At 35.8% G+C, this 20,067-nt stretch overlaps 1 protein-coding gene across 1 annotated transcript in view; it reads right to left on the bottom strand.

Annotated features, from left to right (window-relative positions):
- ITFG1 (integrin alpha FG-GAP repeat containing 1) overlaps positions 1-20,067 on the bottom strand; it is a 273,114-nt gene that overhangs the window by 86,924 nt on the left and 166,123 nt on the right. The window contains exon 11 of the mRNA XM_077751420.1: positions 2,970-3,120. Within this exon, the coding sequence (XP_077607546.1) occupies positions 2,970-3,120 (151 nt within the window). The remainder of the gene's footprint in view (positions 1-2,969; positions 3,121-20,067) is intronic.

Genomic DNA, 20,067 nt, shown 5'->3' with positions numbered 1-20,067 from the left:
TGCTTATCATGTAAACATAAACCTTATTTATTCAACTTGATGTTTAAAATAAAAATACTATTAAAAATATAAAATCTTAAAAGAGAGAGAGGCAAACCAAGGAAAAAGATTCTTAACTATAGAGAAAAAAAACTGATGGTTACCAGAGGGGAGGTTGGTGAGGAGATGGGGGAAATAGGTGATGGGGATTAAGGAGTACACTTGCTGTGATGAGCACCAGGTGATGTATGGAAGTGTTGAATTACTATATTGTATATTTGAAATATACTGTATGTTAACTAAATGGAAATTGAATAAAAACTTAAAAAAAAAAAAAGACCTTGGCATAATACCCTCCAGTTCCATCCACAGTGTTGCAAATGGCAAGGTTTCATTCTTTCTCATTGCCAAAGTAGTATTTCATTGTATATATAAACTGCATCTTCTTTATCTATTCATCAGCTGACGGACATTTGGGCTCTTTCCATATTTGGCTTTTCTTGATAGCACTGCTATAAACATTGAGGTCCATGTGCCCCTATGAATCCTTCAGATAAATTCCTAGTAGTGCTATTGCTGGGTTGTAGGGTATTCTATTTTTAATTTTTTTAGGAGCCTCCACACTGTTTGCCAGAGTGTAAATTGCACCAGTTTGCATTCCCACCAATGGTGAAAGAGGATTCCCGTTTCTCGACACCCTGCCAGCATCTGTTTTTTCCTGAGTTGTTAATTTGAGCCACTCTGGCCAGTGTGAGGTGGTATCTCAATGTGGTTAAGTGAAATAAATCCGTCAGAGAAAGCTAAATAACATATGTTTTCACTAATATGCAGAATTTGAGAAATGTAACAGAAGACCATGGCAGAAGGGAAGGAGAAAAAAATAGTTTCAAACAGAGAGGGAGGCAAACCATAAGAGACTCTTAAACACAGAGAACAAACTGAGGGCTCATTGGTGGGGGGGCAGGGAAAGAGGGGAAAAATGGGTGATGGGTATTGAGGAAGGCACTTGTTGGGATGAGCACTGGGTATTGTACGTTAAGTGATGAATCATGGCAATCAACTCCCAAAGTCAAGTGCACTGAATATACTGTATGTTAGCTAATGACAATAAATTATATACATATGTTAAAAAATCCCCATGTTAAAAAAATTGGAAATAGTAAAACATAAACAAAATGAAAAAACTCTATAATTTTAATCCCTGGAGATGGCTGTTAACATATTAGTATATTTCTTTCTAGTCATATTTGGATGAATTTTTAAAGGCCTATGGAAATGGAATGCCAAATTGTTTTCAACCATCAGAGAAACAAAGCACCTTTTTAATTGTCCTGGTAATCACGGCATATTAACATTACTTTTCTATAAAAAAGAAAGAGGCTTTGCTGAGTATACTGGGGGGAAAAGGTGTGCTCATTTAAATTTCCATTTCATTATTATTTATTTTTTTATTAAACTTTTTCTGAGTATACTAATGCACAATGTTACATTAGTTTCAGGGGTACAACATAGTGACTCAGCCTCTGTATACCTTATGCTATGTTCACCACAAGTGCAGTTCATTCCACTGATTCTTAAGAAGACTGATAATTTATCATATTTTTTCATATGTAAACCACATGTTTTTTTTTTTTTTCAGTAAATTTCCTATGTTCTGTTTGTCCAGTGAGAGTTTTTGGTGACTTATATCAGTTAGTATAAACCCTTTTTATATTAAAGATATTAATTATTTGAGTCTTTAATAAGTAAGTTCCCCCCAGATTTAAAAGCAATTTAAATTTCATTTATGATGTTTCTTATATGCAGAAAGTTAAAATTTATTTTAGCCAGTTCTCGTGAATTTTTCCTCATTTATTTATTATTTTTTTAAGTAGGGTCCACACCTAACGTGGAACCCAACATGGGGCTTGAACTCATGACCCTGACACCAAGACTTGAGATGAGATGGAGTCAGATGCCTAACCAACTGAGCCACTCAGGTGCCCCTCCCCTCAAGAGATTTTTGTCAGTTAGTTTTGTGCTTGTCAACTGTTAATAAAAAGTGAAATAACATGAGATTTGGTAGCAGAGAGACACAGGAAAACAAGAACCTGGACAGGTCATATAATTGAGATTCAGGCTGTTGCAAACCAAACGAAACCAAACCAAATGAAACCAAACCAAAAATGGGGTTAGGAGACATAAATATCCTGATGGGAACCGAATTAGTTATTTATTTATAAATATAATTTATTGTCATGTTGTATGTAAATACAACATCCAGTGCTTATCCCAATAAGCAATTGGGATGATCGCTCCTCAATGCCCCTCATCCATTTTCCCCTCTCCCCCACAACACCCCCCCCATCCACCCTCAGTTTGTTCTCTGTATTTGTCTCTTACAAAGACATGGAATGATTTTTAAAAATAATCACATTATTTTACAAGGATATACTGTGATGTATTAACTCTAGAATTTAACACATTTTATCAGAACTTATTATTTTTCTGAGTGATAAACTGGCTTTTCAAATTAGAATGGAGGAAACCAGGGCCCTGTGGGCCTTTCATTGTCACCTGGCAACTGCAGACCAAATCATAGGAATCCTTGGCAATAGATGCTGTTTCTAGTTCACAAAGTTAAAGGGGAGTACTTCATTCACTCTTCTATGATCCTGTACAGGTTCAAGAACCTGTTAACTGTTGGCTGTGCTTTTGTCTACTGGTGCACACACACATTTGCCCATCTCAGAGCATGATTCTCTAGTGGTTTAATCTAAATAGGCACAAAATGAGATAAAGTCGTTTTCATATTTCACTGTACTGATCAGCTAGCAGTGTCGATAAATTTGTTCCCTACACCATCTAACATTAAAAGGGGCTTTCTTTAATTAACTCATTTGCTTTCATTATCTCAGCTACATTTTCTGGTCAAACAGGGTGAAGTGAAAGCAAGATGAAGTGGATGGCAATTAGACTACTCCAAACATGGAGGAAAGCTCTGAACTCACATCTTCATAAATGTCAAAGAAGGTAGCAACCATGGCATCTCTGATTTGATTTAGGTCCATCAGCTCCCAGTAGACTTTAAACATACGACGTGCCCCTTCACAGCTTACATTATTACAAGCAACATTCTCCAATAAAAAGGCCTGCTGATTGCTGTAAGATAAAGGAAAGGCATTTAGTTAATAACACATCAGTGCTGTGTTGCATCAGCTGTGCCGTATTTCCTAGAATCAAAGAGATGATAAATGGTATATAGTGAAATGATATGAAAAATGCTCCACACTTTTATTATTTTACTGTGTCATAAAAAAACTGTAATTATTGGCTATCCTTTGTGAACCTCTGGCAAAAATACTGAGGCTAATTGGTTGCAGGCTTCTCTCCTTTTATGTGGAGTTTCCAGGTCCATCCATCCTTCTTCCCTTGCTAATCCATAGCCATTGACCATGTGGTTCCATTCTGAGTTCCTGGATACTGCCATTATCCCTTCAGATGTGCATTAACTCCCCAAATGAATATTTGCATTTTAAATGAACCACCTGATATCCTCAAGTCTTGTTAAAACCCAAAGCACTGAAACTACACAGATAGAATTTCAACTTCCAGACAGGCAGTAGGGTGGATATTGCTTATGTCCTTTCAGACAAAAGAAGCATTGTACTTCACAGTTATGAATTCTTCCTTCTTATATGCTACTCTATAGCCTAAGTGGTTTTGAGCTTAGGTTCTGGAGCCAGATTACGTGGATTCAAATGCTGACTGTCATTTAGTTGTTACTAACCTTGAGTAAATTAGTTAATCTCTTGAAGACTCACATCCTTATTTGTAAACTGAGCAACAAGAGTACTTATATTAAGGGTGCCTGGGTGGCTCAGTACGTGAAAGGTCTGACTCTTGGTTTCAGGTCAGATCATGATCTCACAGTTCATGAGACTGAGCCCCATGTCAGACTCTGTGCTGACAGTGTGGAGCCTGCTTGGGATTCTGTCTCTCTCTCCCTCTCTCTCTGGCCCTCTCCTGCTCGTGCTCACTTGCGCTCTCTCTCACTCTCTCTCTCTCTCTCAAAAAAAAAAAAAAAAACAAAAAAAAAAACTTTAAAAGAGTCAAGAATTATAAAAAAAAAAAGAGTACTTATATTACAGGATTGGTGTAAAAAATAAAATGAAATACTGAATGCAAAATACTTAGAACAATTCCTGTTATTCAGTTAGATCTCAGTAAAAGTGTTTATGTTATTCTTATTTCTATAGTACAACACCATGCCATGCAAAAATATTTCCTTTAGAAACAGAAGTAACAAAGACATTTCTTTTTTTACATGTGAAAATATAACTTTGGGTATTGGTCTGGATCTGGGCAATTTGGAAAAGAAAAAAAAGCTCTATTTATAAGGAAAATTTCTTTCTGTTCAATACAATAAGGGAACCTCTGTACAAAATATTCAATTTGTATAATATCATAAATATATAACTGACTTCAAAATATTCTAGATAAAAAATTTCAACACAAATAGTTTATAAGAATAATTCTTTAACAGAGGAAAAAAAAAACCCTCCCAGGTTGTAATAATTACCTGGAAAGCACTGAGGTATCTTTACTTAAGACCTCAAGAATGTAACAGAAAAAATAATAATAAAAAATAATAATTTCTTCTTTGTCTCCTGTCTAATAACTGATTTTTAAAATGCAATTTGTAATATTCTCTCCAGGTAATTTACCCATCCAAATAATTTAACTAGATAATTCACAGAAATGGAGAATATTCTATTTTGTTATTAGGAGATAATATTAAACATTAGAACATGTAATAAAGGCAGCATTTCTACAATCTTCTGTAACCAATGTATCATGCTGGTCAACTTTTGAGTGACTGTGCCCCATTAATTTCCTGTTTCAAAGTGAATGCATGGATTTCATTATTATAACTTTGGCTGCAACTTCAAATACACAACATAACCTACAACAAAAACTCTAACTGTAGTTGTATAATTTAAAATGTCATTTTAATTTTTGATATGAGTTTGTGAAGATTATAAATGCTATGTACCATGGTTCTAGTTTCAATGCTCACTAACTGGCTTGGTTTTTCAGAAGGAACTTGGGAGTCTGTAAAATTTCAGTCCTTTAAAGTTTATTTGAACCCTGCAGGCACAGTCCAACATCTCACGTTTATAAATAAAATTTCATTTAAGTACAGGAAGGAAAATCCTTGATCCATTTGAGTTTAAAGCCCATGAGGGGAAATGATCTTGCTTCTTTTTTTTTTTTTTTTTTTAATATTTTATTTATTTCTAGGAGAGAGAGAGAGAGAGACAGCATGAGCAGGGGAGGGTCAGAGAGAGAGGGAGTCACAGACAGAAACAGGCTCCAGGCTCTGAGCAGGCAGTCAGCACACAGCCGGACGCGGGACTCGAACCCACGAACCGCGAGATCATGACCTAAGCGAAAGTCGGACGCTTAACCGACTAAGCCACCCAGGCGCCCCTGATCTTGCTTCTTTAGAGTCTGTCTCTTGATGTGCTCTGGGCAATTACAACAAATATATCTTTTAAAAACTGTTTTTTCAAAAATATTACAAAGTTATTGTCAAGTTCAAGTTAAGAGAGACATTTCCAGGGAAAGCTATTGTTAATAATTTGGTATGCATCTTTCCAAACCTTCTTCTAGGAACTTATAAATATCTAAGTATGTATATCCTTAAAAAACCCCATTTAGGTTCTACTACACAGATTTTTCCGAAACTGATTTCTTTATGTACAATAATACAGCATACACAAGGATATAGTCGGAATGAGGACTTCTGATATCTATTTTGAAAAGACCCCTCAGAGAAGTTATACTAGTTTATATCTCCCAGCAGTAACCCATCAAATTGCCTGTTTCTCCAAATGTGCATTCTTTCCAATGGCTACTCCACAATATGGCTAGGCCATCATTCGTTTTAACACCCGGCTATTGATGGGTAGCCTTCCATTGTTTTCCATTACAGCATACCACACATTCACACAACTATAAATGTTATTTTCCCTTGGAAAATTGTACATAGACTTCCAAATGATAGTCACCTGGCCAAAGAATATGCATATTTTAAATGTCCACAGGTAAAGCGAAACGATCCTCTAAAAACTGCACCAATTTGTACTTCTACTAGTGTGTAGGTATATTCCTTTTCATATTTTGCCAATGTCAGTATTATTGCTTCCTATGTTTGCCAGTTGGGTAGCTTAAAAATCTCATTCTCTGGGTTATAAGAGAAGCTGGATATTACTTTCAAATTTATCAGCTATTTGTGTTTCTTCTGGGAACTGGCACTTTATTTTTTAATTATTGATTTTTAGGCCATTTCTGAATGTTAGGGACTCTAACACCCTATCTGTTATTCTGATATCCTTATTTGTAACATAAGGGTAAAATCAGTATATTAATTCAAAAAGTTATTTTATGGATTAAATTAGAAAGTACAGCATAACTAGCTCAGTATAGTGCCTGGAACATAGCATGGCACACATTTAACATCTGCTGTTATTATTATTGCTATATGTGCTGTTATTACTACTGATATGTTGCAAACATTTTGCCCCAGCTTTTTATTTTGTTTTAAAAATTTATGTTCTTCAGTGAAAGGTTTATAATATTACAGTCATTTGTGCCAATATTCTTCTTCATCTCACTGTAAGAAATGTTAAAGTCCATTGTGCAGATGGAAAATGAAACCAGATGAATACTACATTTACACAAAGCAGTGAAAATGTTAAATATGTAGGCAAATAAAATTTTCTTATTATTTATGTCTCTTTAAAGATAACAGATAATTAAATGACAACAGTGTGACATGAACAATGTAAGTAGATGTAAATAGGTGAAACAACAGCACTAAGGCCAGAAAGGGAGAAATGAAAATGTGCTACTGTGTGGTTCTTCAACTGTAAGGGAAGTGGTATGATACTGTTTGGAGAGAGACTGGGATAAGTAAGTTAAAGATACATTCATTAAATGACAAGATTTAAAGTTAATAATTTAACAAAAAAGACAAAATGGAATCATAAAAAAAAATGCTTACCTAATTCAAATGAAGGCAGAGAGGGGAAAAGACAACACAGCTGGTGGGAGTGAAAAATGGTACAGCCACTATGGTAAATGGTATGGAAGCTCCTCAAAAAATTAAACACAGAACTACCATCTAATGCAGCAATTCCACTTTGGGGTATATATTGAAAGGAACTAAAATTAGTATCTCAAAGAGATATCTGAACTCTCGTTTTGCCAAGCAGTATTTACAGTACCTAAAATATGGACAGTCTGAATGTCCATCAATTGATGAATGGAGAGAATGGGGTGTTGTGTGTGTGTGTGTGTGTGTGTGTGTGTGTATGCTGGAAAATTATTCAGCCTTAAAAAAGAAAGAAATCTTGCCATTTGAAACAACATGGATGAACCTGGGGGACATATGCTAAGTGAAATAAGGCAGACACAGGAAGATAAATACCATATGATCTCACATGTAGAGTCTCAAAACACTGAACTCTTAGAAACAGAGTTTCTGGTAGTTGCCAGCAGCCAAGGGGTGGAGGGAAATGGGAAATGTTGGTCAAATAATACAAATTCTCAGTAATAGGATGATTAAGTTCAGGGGATCTAATGTACAGCATGGTGATGATAGTTAACAATACTGTACTGTATACTGAAAATTGTTGAGAGTAAAGCTTTAAAGTTCTCACTATAACAATAAGAAAATGGTAATTACCTGAGATGAAGAATGTTAACTAACCTTAACGTAATAAACATTTTGCAATATACATGTATGTTTATCATGTTTGTACATCTTAAATTTATACAATGTAATATATAAATTATATGCCATGTGGCTGGGAAAAAAAAGAAAAGAGCAATCAGTAACAGAGACGTTCAAGAATATTTGGAAGTTAACGAAATACTACTAAAAATATCTATTGGTAAAAGAAGGGATCAAAAAAGAAATTACAAAGTACTTTGAACTGGACAAAACTGAAGATACACTATCAAGATTTGTAGTATGTCACTAAAATAGTATTCAGAGGGAAATTTATAGCATTACACACTTTATTAGAAAGGAAGAAAAGTTTCAAATGAATGATCTCAGTTTGTTTCTTGAGACAGTGGAAATAGAAGAGCAAATGAAATGTGAAATAAGCAGAAGAAAGGAAATAATGACACAGAGAAAAGCAATTAAGGAGAAAACAAAAACTGTAGAGAAAATCATGAAACCAAAAGATGGGTTTTTTTTGTGAAGAATAACTTTAAAACTGATAAATTTCCAAGTGAAATGGAAGAAGACACAACATACAACTATCATGGATGAGAGAGATAATACCACTACAGAGTTTACTAGTATTAAAAGATTATAAAGCAATGTCACCAAATACTTTGTACTAATATAAGTGACAAATCAGATGATTACCACAAGAAGGGTGAGTACAGTACAATAAGATATTTTGACATAGACCATATTCACCTAACTTTAATATTACATTATAATTCTATTTTATTATTATTGTTAATCAGCTGTGCATAATTTATAAATTAAACTTTCTGGGGCGCCTGGGTGGCTCAGTCAGTTGAGCGTCCAACTTTGGCTCAGGTCATGGTCTCACGGTTCGTGGGTTTGAGCCCCGCGTCGGGCTCTGTGCTGACAGCTCAGAGCCTGGAGCCTGTTTCGGATTCTGTGTCTCCCTCTCTCTCTGACCCTCCCCTGCTCACGCTGTCTCTCTCTCAGAAATAAATAAAATATTTTTTAAAAAAATTAAACTTTCTCATATTTCTATACGTATAGGGAAAATCATAGTATATAGAGGGCTCAGTACTATCAGCAGTTTCAGGTATCCACTGGGGGTCTTGGAACATATTCTTTATGGAGAAGGGGTAAGGGGTACTGTAATATCAATAAAAATCTCAGCAGACTTTTTAGTTTTTTGCAAAAATTGAAAAACAACCTAAAACACATAGAAAATGCCAAGGATCTAAAATAGCCAAAATAACTTTGAAAAAGAGTAAAGTTGGAGGACTTACACCGTCTGAATTTACTACTCACATGAACAAACAACAGTGAAATAGCTGTGGTACTGCTGCAAAGAGGAACATCGGAACAGAATAGAGTGAAGAAATATACTCACTAACACACCTATGGCCAACTTGCTTACACTGAAGTCCAAAAGCAATTAAGTAGAAAAAGGAATTCTTTTTTGTTTTGATTTTTTAATGTTTTTTTTTAAATTTTTTTTTTAATGTTTTATTTATTTCTTGGAGAGAGAGAGAGACAGCGTGAGCAGGGGAGGGTCAGAGAGAGAGGGAGTCACAGACTGAAACAGGCTCCAGGCTCTGAGCTGGCAGTCAGCACAGAGCCCGACCGGGGCTCGAACCCACAAACCGCGAGATCATGACCTAAGCGAAAGTCGGACGCTTAACCGACTAAGCCACCCAGGCGCCCCTGATTTTTTAATGTTTTTATTTTATTATTATTTTTAAAACAATACTCATTGTTAAACTGGTTTCCATAAAACAGCCAGTGCTCATCCCAATAAGTGCCCGCATCAATGCCCATCACCCACGTTCCCCTTTCCTCCATCCCCCATCTACCCTCAATTTGTTCTCAGTATTTATTTTATTTTTTAGAGAGAGATAGAGAGACAGAGTGTGAGTGGGGTAGGGGCAGAGAGAGAGGAAGACATAGGACCTGAAGCAAGCTCCAGGCTGTAAGCTGTCGGCACAAAGCACATCATGGGGCTTAACTCATGGATTGTGAGATCATTACCTGAGCTGAAGTGGCTTAACCAACTGAGCCACTCAGGCGCCCCTCTTCTTTCTGTCTTTTCTTTCTTTTTTTGGGGGGGGAATTCTTTTCAATAAATGGTGCTGGAACAGTTTATCAAAAAAAGAAACTTAGGTTTGATCTTGTACTATACAGAAATATTAACTCAAAATGGATCACAGACCTAATATAAAACGTAGGACTATAAAAATACTAGGAGAAGGCATACAAGAATATCTTCCTGACTGAATTAGGTAAAGATTTCTTTCTTAGATATGACACTAAAACCCACAGTCCATATATGGATTTTTAAAAAATTTAGCACTTCTTGCCCTTTAAAAGACACTGTTCAGAGAACAAAGAGAAAAGCTAGAGATGAAAGAAAATATTTGCTAATAATAAAGGATTTGTACATAAAGAACTCTCAAAAAGCTGAGAAAACAAATGTCCTGGGGCTCCTATATGGCTCAGTTGGTTGAGGGTCTGACTCTTCATTTTGGCTCAGGTCATGATCCCAGGGTTGAGGGATTAAGTCCCCTGCTCAGCATGAAGCCTGCTTAAGATTCTCTCTCTCCCCCTCTTCCCCTCTCCCCAGCTCTCATGCATGTACTCTTTATCTCTGTGAAAGGAGAGAGAGAGAGAGAAAGAACAAATATCCCAAATAAAATACAGGCAAAAGACCTGAACACCTTACCAAAGATCTATGAAAAGCAAATAATCACAGGAAAAGATGTTAAAAAACAATCAGTTACCCGAGGAACTGAAATTAATACTGCAAATAACTACACTACAAACAAAATAGCTGAAATTAAAAAGACTGACCATACCGAAGTTGAAAATGTTAACTAAAAAGTTAAATGTGCAGCTTCCAAAAGACCAGACATTCCATTCCTTTTTTTTTTAATTTTTAAAAAAAATTTTAATGTTTTATTTATTTCTAGGAGAGAGAGAGAGAGACAGCGTGAGCAGGGGAGGGTCAGAAAGAGAGGGAGACACAGAATTGGAAACAGCCTCCAGGCTCTGAGCTAGCTGTCAGCACAGAGCCCGACGCGGGGCTCGAACCCATGAACCCTGAGATCATGACCTAAGCGAAAGTCGGACGCTTAACCGACTAAGCCACCCAGGCGCCCCACAGACATTCCATTCCTTGATATTTGTCCAAGATAAATAAAAGCTTGCATGACTTTTACAAGAATGATCATAGCAGACTATTTGTAATAACCAGACCTGATAAGAATCCAATGTCCAGCAACATGTAAATAGATAAAATAAGCAAATAGATATAATACACATGTACAATGGAATACTCCTCAGCTATAAGCAAAATAAACAAGGACGCAATGTAATAGCATGGATGAAGCTCAATATTGTAATGCTGAGTTAAAGAACTCAGACATAAAAGAGCATATAATCCATGATTTCACTGATACAAAATAGTAGTAAATTCAATCTAATCTACAGTGACAAAAAGAAGATTGGTAGTTGCCTGTGGGATGAGGGAAGGGTGGAAAGAGTGGAAGGACAGCTTACCAAGGGTTAAAAAGAAACGTGTGTGGATTATGTATATGTTCTTCATCTTGACTGTAGTGTCACTTTTATAAGTGGTATATATCAAAACTTATGAATGTATACACTTTAAGGATGTGCAATTTACTTTGTCAAGTAAACCTCAATGAAGCTTTTAAAAAATGTTACTCCTTCATGAGAAAAACTGAAACACAAGCAACAAAAGAGAAACTAAACTTGGCATCATCCAAATGAAAAACATTTGTGTCTCAAATGATACTATCAAGAAAGTGAAAAAGATGATTCATAGCATGACAGCAAATTTTTTGCAAATCATGTATCCAACAAGGGACTTGTGTGTAGAAGATACAAGAAGCTTTAAAAATTATTTATTTATTTTGAAAGAAAGCATGAGTGAGAGAGGGACAAAGAGAGTAGGAGAGAGAATCCTAAGCAAACTCTGTGCTGTTAGTGCAGAGCCGGACGTGGGGTGTGGTACAGATGGATGCTTAACTGACTGTACCACCCAGGTGCCCCAAGAATTCTTGTATCTCAGTGATACAAAAGCAAATAACTCAATTTTAAATCTGGACAAAGGATCTAAATGGACAGTTATTGCCTGGGTGGCTCAGGTGGTTAAGCATTTGACTCTTGATTTCAGCTCAGGTCATGACTGCATGGTTTGTGAGATAGAGTCCCTGGCAGGTCTCTGAATTGACAGTGTGGGGAGCCCAGGTGGGATTCTCCTTTTCCCCCCCCCCCCGACCTCTCACAAATAAATAAATATTTAAGAAATAAACAAAAGGACAATAATCAAAGGAAGATACACAAATGGCCAATAAGGACATGAAAAACTTAAAATAGTCACCAGAAAACTGCAAACCACAATGACATAACATTTCATACTCACTAGAATGCTATAATAAAAAAGACAAATGCTGGTGAGGCTGTGGAGAAACTGGAACTTTCATACCCAGCTGATGGGAAAGTAAAATGGTGTCGCTGCTTTGGAAAACAGTCTGGTAGTTCCTCAAATGGTTAAACACAGAGCTCAATTCTTATGTACATTCTACTCCCAGGTATATCTCAAGAGAAATGAAAACATGTCTGCACAAAAACTTGTATATGAATGTTGATAGTATTATTCATAATAGCCAAAAAGTAGAGGCAACTCATATATCACACTCTTTAAATGAATGAATACAATGTGCTATATCCATATAATGGAATATATTCAACAATGGAAAGAAATTAAGTATTGGTACATGCTACCAAATGGATGAAACTTGACAAATTTATGCCAAGTCAAACAAGCCAGTTATAGAATATCATGTATTGTTTGACTGCATTTATGTGAAATGACCAGAATAGGTAAAACTAGAGGGAGAGAAAGAGAGTACATGATTGGCTTCCTAGGACTAGTGAGGTTGGAGACTAAGGTAAGTGGGGCTTCTTTTCAGGGTAATGAAAATGTTCTGATATTAATTGTGGTGACAGATACACAACTCTCAATATACTAAAAGCCACTGAATAGTATAGAGTGAATGGGTGAATTATAGTGTGAATTCTATCTCAATAAAACTGTTAATAAAAAAAACCCAGAATGGCAGAAAATTTTAACCCATTAAAAAATCCATGGAAAATGTTTAAAAGACATACATGTAAAATGCACATATCAAAAGTCTTTTCTCTGAATAGGCTGGTATTTACACATCTAATGTGCAGCCTTTGTGGCTAGTTTTAATTTCTTTCAAGTCTATAAAATTGGTGTTGTTTCTTGATACATTACCACTTGACAAAGTTTGGTTTATTCTAGGTTGTTAATATGCTGTGTGTGTCGGTCTTATTTCTCATTAAGAAAGGTAGCTGATGGATCATTTAACTTGAAGTTTGATTTTCTCCCTGGCTGCTCTTAGAGCTTGTGTGTCCACTTCAGTCATTTCTATCTCCAGTGTGTTCTGCTCTTCTAGATTGTCCTTAACTCTCTTCCTCTTAATTCCCCAATTTTATTATCAGCCTACGCTCATATGGAGGGAAAAGACCTTCAATTTGGGGATATGTCTATCTTTCTGTGTAAACCTTAAGAAAGGAAGCTCTACACACAGAAGAAATACAAATTAAGAAACACAAATACATCCATTAGGAATGCTCTAAAAGTAAAACAATTCTTTTATTTTTGTATTGCTGCTCTGAAACCATGTGGCCAGCTACTGGTGAATGCAGAATCCTCAGCTAAGCTAATATAACAAAGTAAAACTTCCACTTTGAAATACTAATAATTATTGAAGTGTTTCTGTAATACGGACTGACAACTGGAGATGTTCAAAAGAGGTGATAGATTTGATATCCAGAACAAAGTTCACTTGGGCTCTGGGTAAAAGCAATACATTTATTCCCCAAACAGCACTAGGATATAAGATTCAGTGGGCAGATAGTAAATGTTTCTTGAATGAAAGGAGGAAGCAAGCATGATTTTGTAGAGCAAGGCCAAGTGAAAGGCAAAACTTAACAGGATATAAAACTTACTGATAAACGTTCCTGTTAAATAAGCGGTTAGAAAAGATTTTGCCATGTTTTAACATATCTTTATTCAAAGATGTCCTTTATATTGGCCAACTTGGTAGCCGCTAAAGCATCTTTTTTCTAGGTATTATGATATGCATTTTTTATTATGAAAAATGAAATATAAAATATGATCAGTTTTTTATTAGTTGGGCGAGAGTGTAAACAGGATATTCAGACTTTAAGAATGAGAAATTCATGGACATGACACAACTTATAAAGTACACATGCAAAAGGAACAAGGATTTGTTAGGAAATTATACCAGTTCTGATTTAGATGTAGGGGAAAGGGAAAGAGGAAATGAGGAAAGAGACAGGGAAATGAAGGATGACCTCCACGTTTCTGGTTTGAATAACTGAGTGATGGTACCACCATCTGAGATAAATAGTATACTATGAACAGGTTTTGAGGAGAGAAGATACTTTCAGGTTTGGGGTGCCATAGGTAGAGATTTCAGGGGAAGATTCATCAGGCACTAATATACACAAGGATAAGGCCTAGATAAAGGGATTTAAAAGTCCTAAGCTTATAAGTGGCATCTAAAATAGCCAAAGTAAGTGATGAACAGGCAAGAGAACAAAGGGTTGAGAATGGAACCCCAAGAAACACCAATAGTTATGGTAGCCAAGATGCAAAGGGGTTCTTAGAAGAGATGGTATAGGAGCAGTTAGAGAGGGTATAGAGATAATCAGAAGAATTTTAGGAGTAAATCATCAACAACCAACAGTAGGCAAGAATCTGGTGACATAAAGACTTTAAGTGTCCACTGGATTTGTCAATTAGAAGTCACTGGAGCTGAAGCTAGAATGACAGGTGAATTTGAAGTGATTATAGTAAAGACCGTCCAGAGTCACAAAATTTTTTTTAAGTCCAGAGAGATTTGCAATTATTTAAATAAAGAATGAAGGAAAAGAGGGTGGAATGAGAAGATTTTGAAGACAAAGGAGAGGGGATACTTACATAGCAATATCCAGATGATCTAGATGGAATTGAAATGGAGAGGGTATCACACAGTGACAGAGAAATCAATAAGGAAACTGTTACAGTAATTCAGGGTAAGGGGAAAGTGACTTGATCTAGGGAGGTGGTAGTGATGATGGAAAAGAATAGAAAGAGGACTATACCTGCTTGGTGGAGGACAAATGTAATTTAACTTTTCTAGGCTCAAATGATTTGGGCCACAATATCTTTGTAGTAAACAGGGAATTATGAGCAAGGGTTGGATTTACATCCAACCCTTTGGATAACTGATTCATCTGTATCTATTGTTTTTAGATAAATATCAGTCATAGTCATTTATATTTGGGGATATTTGGGGATACCAATGAAATTCAATCAAGGAAAACAAATTGTATTGGCACCAGGCATATTTTGTTTTTACATCACATTCTAAAATGACCTCTATGAAATGTCCATTAGTTCCTGAAAGGTAAGAAATCCAAAGTACTTGGATACCTGTGAGACAAAGAACTAACCACATTTAAGTTCAATTTTATCTTCTTGGGAAAAGCTTGGTAACATGCTGAGTTAAGATAATTATGTATCTTTAAAAAAGGGCATTGTCCCATCAATGGGAGTGCATTAAAATAAGATTAAACCAGGAATGTGTACATAATCACCTATTAAACCCTTTATTAAGCAGAGGACAAAACATTTAGATAATTAACTAAAACTTTGAAAGAAAAAGCAGATGTAACACAATTAGTGCTTCTATAAAACTGAAAACTTTTTTCTAGTCAGGTCTTTCTTGGCCTTGAGTGACCCTAAGAGACTGAACTTAAGATAAGTTCATCATCTTGAATTACTTTTTACCATTACTCAAAAGTAAGATAAAACTCTCTGTTCTTGGGATAATGATGGCTCTAAAATTGCCAGGTAATGGCATACCAATGATAATGAAAATTTATAGAAAATATCATTAACTATGATTCCCATGTCAGGCTAATCATGCTAACAAATAATAAGTTGTTGAAAATGTAGAGTCTTGAACTACTGTGGGAAAGACCATGAGTTCACTTAATGTTCAATGGGAAAAAACCTGAGGAAGTGTTTTTAAATACCCTAGTTATGATACAAAAGGAGCCTAAATTCAGTCAGTCCATGATTTCTCCTTTGCTCTTTAGAATTCTATTTCAAACTCTATAGCATATGAAAAATGACAAATGTTCCATTATCACTTTGGTGATCTGGTTGGTTCTGAAGTTCATTATTCAGAAGGGAGGGAAGGAGTTTCTAAGACCTATGAACATTTTAAAAATTAACATGGAATTTATATACTAGATTTCTGTTAAGTTTCCTTTTTTTGGATTCATGTTCCTAAATCTTTTGATCAATTTCCCACATGTACCTGCACATATATCAATATTTAACCTTCTTTGTTTAGTTGACCACTTCCTGAAAGAACTATGAATGAATACTACATATTCTTGGAATGTGAGAATCCAAGGCCTCTCATTTGTTATTTTATTTCTTAAATTGCTGTTTATCCATTATAAAAGGCACCATCTGTGAAATGCCAATCATGAGTCTAACCAAAATGCAAGCAAGTAAATATACAATAACAGGTATTTATAAAACATGGTACCTTTTCATATGATGGAGTAGTACTTTACACAAACACAAGTGCTCAAGTCAGTAGAGTGAAAATCATTTACATACTGGAGCTTATATATATATATATATCCATAGACACACACACACACACACACACACACACACACACACACACTTAAGGTCCTGAATTCTACTATATGTGTAATGCCTCACAGACTGAAGGATTAATGTATAAGATGTTCAATAATTCTAGAAATATAGTAAAAAGGCTACAGAAATGCATTTTCATATGTATTTTCTATTTCATTTCATAATATATATATTATGTGTAGAGAGGATTACACAAATCTATATATAAATACACACACATACACATACATACATTTATGGGTGATTTAATGAATTTTCAAGAGTAATTTTGCCATTTTCAGACTGATTTCCAAGCCTAAATTATGATTCTGCCATAGACCAAAATGCAAATAGTAATCATCTTTGGATGATGTGAAAATGGATGGTTTTAATTTTTTTCTTTTTCAAATTTTTCTTTAAATTCTAGTTAACATACAATGCAATATTGGTTTCAAGAGTAGAATTCAGTGATTCATCACTTACATACAATACTCAGTGCTCATCATAACAAGCACCCTCCTAAATACCCATCATCCATCTAGTCCATCCCCCACCCACATCCCTCCATCAGCTTTCAGTTTGTTCTCTATCATCCAGTCTCTTAAGGTTTGTTTCCCTCTCTTTGCTTTTCTCCCCCCTCTAATATGTTCATCTGTCTTGTTTCTTAAATCCCACATATGAGTGAAATCATATGGTATTTGTCTTTCTCTGACTGATTTATTTCACTTAGCTTAAAACACTCTAGCTCCATCCATGCTGTTGCAAATGGAAAGACTTCATTTGTTTTGATGGTTGAGTAATATTCCATTGTATACATATCCCGTAACTTCTTTATCCATTCATCATTCGATGGACACTTGGGCTCTCTTAATAGTTTGCATATTGTATAATACTGCTATAAACAATGGGATGCATGTACCTCTTCAAATCTGTATTTTTGTATCTTTAAGTAAATACCTATAGCACAATTGCTGGGTCATGGAGTTGTTACATTTTTAACTTTCTGAAAAATCTCCATACAGTTTTCCAGTCATTGCACCAATTTGCATTCCTACCAACAGTGCAAGAGGGTTTCCCTTTCTCTGCATCCTCATCAACATCTGTTGTTTCTTGTACTGTTAATTTTAGCCATTCTGACAGGCGAGAGGTGGTATTACATTGTGGTTTTAATTTGTGTTTCCCTGATGATGAGTGATATTGAGCATCCTTTCATGTGTCTATTAGCCATCTGGATGTCTTCTTTGGAAGAATATCCATTCAATGTCTTCTGCCCATTTCTTCACTGGAGTATCTGTTTTTGTGTGCTGAGTTTGAGAAGTTTTTATAGATTTTGGATAGTAATCCTTTATCTGATATGTCATTTGCAAATATCTCCTCCCATTCTTTTGGCTGCCTTTTAGTTTCGTTGATTGTTTCCTTTGCTGTGCAGAAGTTTCTTATCTTTATGATGTCCCAATAGTCCATTTTTTGGTTTTGTTTCCCTTGCCTCTGGAGACATGTCAAGGTAAGAAGTTGCTCTAGCCAAGGTCAGAGAGGTTGCTGCCTTTTTCTCCACCAGGATTTTGATGGTCTCCTGTCTCACATTTAGGTCTTTCATCCACTTTGAATTTATTTTTGTCTATAGTGTAAGTAAGTGGTCCAATTTCATTCTTCTGCATGTTGCTGTCCAGTTTCCCCAGCTCCATTTTCTGAAGACACTTTTTTCCATTGGATATTCTTTCATGCTTTGTTGAAGATTAGTTGATCATAGTTGTGGGTGGATCCATTTCTGGGCTCTCTGTTCTGTTCCATTGATCTATGTGTCTATTTCTGTGCCAGTACCATACTGTCTTGATGACTACAGCTTTGTAATGTATTTTGACATCCAGAATCACGATACCTCCAGATTTGCTTTTCTTTTTCAGGATTGCTTTGGCTACTTGGGTTCTTTTGTTTTCCCATACAAATTTTGGGATTGTTCTAGATCTGTGAAAAATATTGGTGGTACTTTGATGGGGATTGAACTAAATGTGTAAATTCCCTTGGGTAGTATAGACATTTTAACAATGCTTGCTCTTTTAATCCATGAGCATAGAATGCTTTTCCATTTCTATTGGAGGACACAGTCCTCTTCAATTGCTTTCATAAGTGTTCTGTAGTTTTCAGAGGACAGATCTTTGGTTAGGCTTATTCCTAGGTATCTGTCTTTGGTGCAATTGTAAATGAGATTGATTCCTTGATTTCATTTTCTGCTGCTTCATTATTGGTATATAGAAACAAAACAGATTTCTGTAAGTTGGTTTTATATCCTGGGACCTTGCTGAATTCATGTACTAGTTCTAGCAATTATTCGGCAGAGTCTTCTGAGTTTTCTACATAGAGTATCATGTTGTCTCCATATGGTGCACGTTTGACTCTTCCTTGCCAGTTTGGATGCCTTTATTTCTTTTTATTGTCTGATTGCTGAGTCAAGACTTCTAGTACTACGTTAAATAGCAGCGGTAAGAGTAGACATCCCTGTCTGTCCTGACTGAGGAGGAAAAGCTGTCAGTTTATCCCCATTGAGGATGATATTAACTGTGGTTCTTTCATATATGACCTTAATGAGGTTGAGGTATGTTCCATCTATCCATACTTTGTTGAGGGTTGTTATCAAGAATGAATGGTATATTTTGTCAAATGTTTTTTCTACATCTATTCAGAGGATCATATAGTTCTTATACTTTTATTATTAATATGATTTATTTGAGAATGTTGAATCACCCCTGCAGCCCAGGAATAAATCTCATTGGATCATGGTGAATAATCCTTTTCATGTACTTTTGGATTCCATTTTTAGTATCTTGTCAGGATACTACAGGATTTTTGTATCCAAGTTCATCAGGGATACTGTCTGGTAATTCTCCTTTTTAGTGGGGTCTTTGTCTATTTTTGGAATCAAGGTAATGCTGGCCTCACAAGAGTTTGGAAGTTTTGCTTCCATTTTTTTTTTTTTTTAATGTTTTATTTATTTCTAGGAGAGAGAGAGAGAGACAGCGTGAGCAGGGGAGGGTCAGAGAGAGAGGGAGTCACAGACTGAAACAGGCTCCAGGCTCTGAGCTGGCAGTCAGCACAGGGCCCGACGCGGGGCTCAAACCCACGAACCGCGAGATCATGACCTAAGTGAAAGTCAGACGCTTAACCGACTAAGCCACCCAGGCGCCCCAGTTTTGCTTCCATTTCTATCTTTTGGAACAGTTTGAGAGGAATAGGTATTAACTCTTTTCTAAATGTCTGGTAGAATTCTCCTGGAAAGCTATGTGGCTTTGGGCTTTTGTTTGTTAAGAGATCTTTGATTATGAATTCAATTCCTTTGCTGGTTATGTTCAAATTTTCTATTTCTTCCTGTTTCAGTTTTGGTGGTTTGTATGTTTCTAGGAATTTGTCCATTTCTTCCAGATTACCTGGTTTGGTGGCATGTAGTTTTTCATAACATTCTCTATAACTGTTTCTATTTCTGTGGTGTTGACTATGATCTCTCCTCTTTAATTTGTGATTTTATTTGTGTCCTTTCTCTTTTCTTTTTCACAAGTCTGGCTAGAGGTCT

This window comes from Crocuta crocuta, unplaced genomic scaffold, assembly GCF_008692635.1.
Source record: "Crocuta crocuta isolate KB4526 unplaced genomic scaffold, BGI_CrCroc_1.0 scaffold124, whole genome shotgun sequence".
Classification (NCBI taxonomy): domain Eukaryota; kingdom Metazoa; phylum Chordata; class Mammalia; order Carnivora; family Hyaenidae; genus Crocuta; species Crocuta crocuta.
Note: the sequence above shows the minus strand (reverse complement) of the source record. Positions and strands in the feature narration are given on the sequence as shown.